At 45.7% G+C, this 3,370-nt stretch overlaps 1 protein-coding gene across 1 annotated transcript; it reads right to left on the bottom strand.

Moving 5' to 3' along the window:
• Window positions 1-1,208: 1,208 nt before the first annotated feature.
• On the bottom strand, window positions 1,209-2,871 carry FOXO4 (forkhead box O4). The gene is made up of 3 exons (XM_009881812.1): window positions 2,863-2,871; window positions 1,554-2,432; window positions 1,209-1,460 (listed from the first exon to the last, which is right to left on the bottom strand). The coding sequence occupies exons 1-3, from the start codon at window positions 2,869-2,871 to the stop codon at window positions 1,209-1,211; spliced, it is 1,140 nt and encodes a 379-aa protein (XP_009880114.1).
• Window positions 2,872-3,370: the final 499 nt, after the last annotated feature.

Here is a 3,370-nt window from a genome sequence, read left to right as displayed (position 1 = left end):
AAAGAGTATTAAGGTCAAGTACATGATAATTTCACTCAGTCTCCATAATTTTGAAGCTCAAGGGCTTCCCACACCTGAAGCAGTATCTGCAGTTTGCCCTTACTGCTCAGCTGGCCAGTATTAGGGGTTGAATTTGCAACACTAAAAAAATACCATATCTGCCTCCTACATGGGAAATATTCTTGGCTAATATCCAGCCTACGCTCCAGTCCATGAAAGAAACTGTCCATCTTCTGTCAGCTAACTGAGCTCCAAGTGTGAAGTATGCCTTCAGCTCCAACTCTCCAATTCTTCAACTGCCTCAGTGGTTAAAGAGCTTCAAATCAGGGTGTCACACCTTCAGGGAATAAGACATTTTTAACTCTTGTTCTTATATACACTATTTGACAAACTGGCTCTAGAAATTTTTGTGCAAGTATGAAAGATTGCTGAGGAGGCAGCTTTGCCGTGCATGGGGTAGCATTAAGGCATCCTTCTTCCTTCCATCTCCGTTCACACCACATAGTCCCATTCCCATTCAAATAACGGGTACATAAGCAATTCAGTAGTTAACGCTGACTGACCAGCTTACCAGACTTCACAGACACTATCCCAGATAAGGGAAGGGCAGAAGGTCTGCCAGATGAGAGTGACTGTGTCCTGCTACACACCGGGAAAAACCAAGCAGTCATGACCACAGACGTGCTTTGCAAGGAAAAACCAAAGTCATGACCACAGACGTGCTTTGCAACTACACAGTACAAAAAAATTTTGCAAGGATAACAACAACCGGGACAGAAACCCAGCGTGTGCTTGGCCCAGTTGTTCAACCATTCTGTATATAGAGGATGTTTTTATTTATGGAATCGGCATATGCTCTCATGTCAACTTCAGAGCTATAGGCATTGCATGACAAAGACTGATGTCCTGTAACTCAGTCATCTTTGGTAACAAGAGACAACAGGACTTTCATTTGGGTTGTGGCTCTACTCTATAAGGGAGTTTACTACCTGGTAAGTTAAATCTACCTACCTTTACACAGCTTTTTCTCCTTCTAAAAGGGAACGCGGCTCTCACAGAAGCTTTTCACTCAAAGAGCACTTGTGCTTCCAAAGAGGTATCTTTAACTGCTGCAGAGCTGGGCACAAGAACCATCCCAGACAGGGCTGTTCCCATCATAGAGGTGGAGCATTTTACATAACCACACCTACCTTTTTGTGCTCCTGAAGTTAACTTGGTACCCAGGTATGGTTGGAGGCCTGCGAGGTGCTGGGATAGCTGGGAGTAGACAGCATGGGTTCAAAATTAAAGTCCAGTCCTTCTCCATCCATCAGTTCACTGTTGATTATGTAATCCATATCACATTCAAGGTTCTCCATGTACATGTCAATGTCCAGGTCAATGGGCAGCCTGTCCTGGTTCAATCCCAAGGGAGCAGGGCTAGCAGAAGAAAGCAGCAGTGGACTGCCCAGCTGGACCGACTGGGCAGTTGTTGCAGAAACTGGAGCCTTCAAACTGGTGATGCTGGCAGTGTTTTGAGGAGATGTTACTATGGGAAGCGTTGATGGCAAAACATTGGCACCGACTGGTTCTGACTGCTGCTCTGTAGGCTTTCCTCGTGGATTGCCCGAGCTCATCTTACTCTGGGTGGCTTGTCCACCTAGAAGCAGAAGAGTTCGGCTGTTCATCCTGTTACCAGTCTGCGGGAGAACTGGATCCACCTGAGTCATCATAACATCCCTTGGAGGTGGAGAGCTGGGTGTCAGAAGAGCTTCCAAGGTCTGAGGGGCAGAGAAATGGCTGACAGAACTTTGCAGTGAGATATCAACAGGGTTAAACAGGGAATTGCCAAATGTAGTGGTCTGACCAGCTGCATTTGGGCTCCGCAAGGAAAAGCTGGAATCTCTCTGGATCTGACCACTTGAGGCAGATTGCTGGGTAGATAACACAGATGTGCTGGGAGACATCAAATTCAACCCATCAATGAGCTCAAGCTCCTCAGTCACAGTTGGTGGAACATTACTGGACGCACTGGAGTACACTAGAGAAGGAAGCAGTTCTTCTTCGTGGAGGTCATCCTGCTCTGTCAGGATAGGAGAAAGCCTGGCACTAATAGTGCTTGCGTTGGAACTGGTTCGAGGCCGAAAGGTGTTCCACACATCAGAGTCCTCATTGCTTCTTGAGGACGGGCTCCCAGGCCACTTCGGGAATTGGGAACCAGGACTGTCAGCAGTGGATTCTGGAGCAGACTGGAGAGGCAGCTTCTTTTTGGATGCTTTACCTCTGACTTTTGCAAGTTTGCTGCTGTTGTCCATGGAGGCAGCTCTTCTTCTTGGTGCTTTTCCACTTTTCCCACCCTCAGGATTGAGCATCCACCAAGAGCTCTTCCCTGTGGCTTCATTATGAACTTTAACAAACTTGCTGTGCAGGGACAGATTATGTCTAATAGAGTTCTGAAAAAAAAAACAAAAACACCAAGATATGAGGACCTGACAGTTGACACACCTCCCACCTATAAACCTCACAAGCATAAACGCATTCAGACAGTATCCAGAGAAAAAAGTTATAACAAAGACCTATCCATAAACCCCTGCTATTTCTGCTTGAACATGCTTGACAGCACTGGCAAGCAGTGCCATGTCTCCCTGCAGCACCAACGGTGAAACTACCATGACAACTAGCAGCTTCCAACTAGCAAAATAATAACACAAAAGAACCTTCCAAGACCATACAGAACCTGCAAAAACAAAGCATACCACAGCGCAAGTAAGCAAATTCCCAAGTACAGCTTGCAACTTCAACATGAGCGCAGCATAGCAGTGACTCAAACAAGACTGGGTAAAGAGAAATGGCAAAACACTTCTAATTTGGTACACCCATTACCAGGTTCATCCCAAAAGCAGAGAAACAAGAGAGGAACTTTGTGGAACATGAGTCCTAGTAACACTGGAGCCTGCCAGGCAGCAATATGCTTTCCTCTGTGTGTGTTTCTAAGGGGATAAGATGTTCGGCGGATAGTACACTCCCACACAGTACATGTCAGTTCCAGCCTCTCCCATCTTTCCATTTGGCAAGGCACACATTCCTTGTCCCTCCGAAATCCCTTCTTTTGGTTTAGCTTTGCTGGAAACTGCAAGCTAACGTATCTGTACGCCACCATCAAATGGAATTTTCATCCTACAATTGATAAACTTCACAGTATTTTAGATTCAGCAAGCAATAAACTCATTGTTTGAGCAGATCTCCCATAAACTCCCCTGGAGGCCTGTGTCATCCATTTGTTTGATATTTGCATTTAATTTGCTCAGATGGTCAAATTACACACTAAAAAGTGCTACCCCGGTAGCATAACAGCGGTCCATCTTTTTCATATGAACTAAAGGGTTCAGCA

Source organism: Charadrius vociferus, unplaced genomic scaffold, assembly GCF_000708025.1.
Source record: "Charadrius vociferus isolate BGI_N301 unplaced genomic scaffold, ASM70802v2 scaffold472, whole genome shotgun sequence".
NCBI lineage: Eukaryota > Metazoa > Chordata > Aves > Charadriiformes > Charadriidae > Charadrius > Charadrius vociferus.
This window is presented reverse-complemented; position numbering and strand designations above follow the sequence as displayed.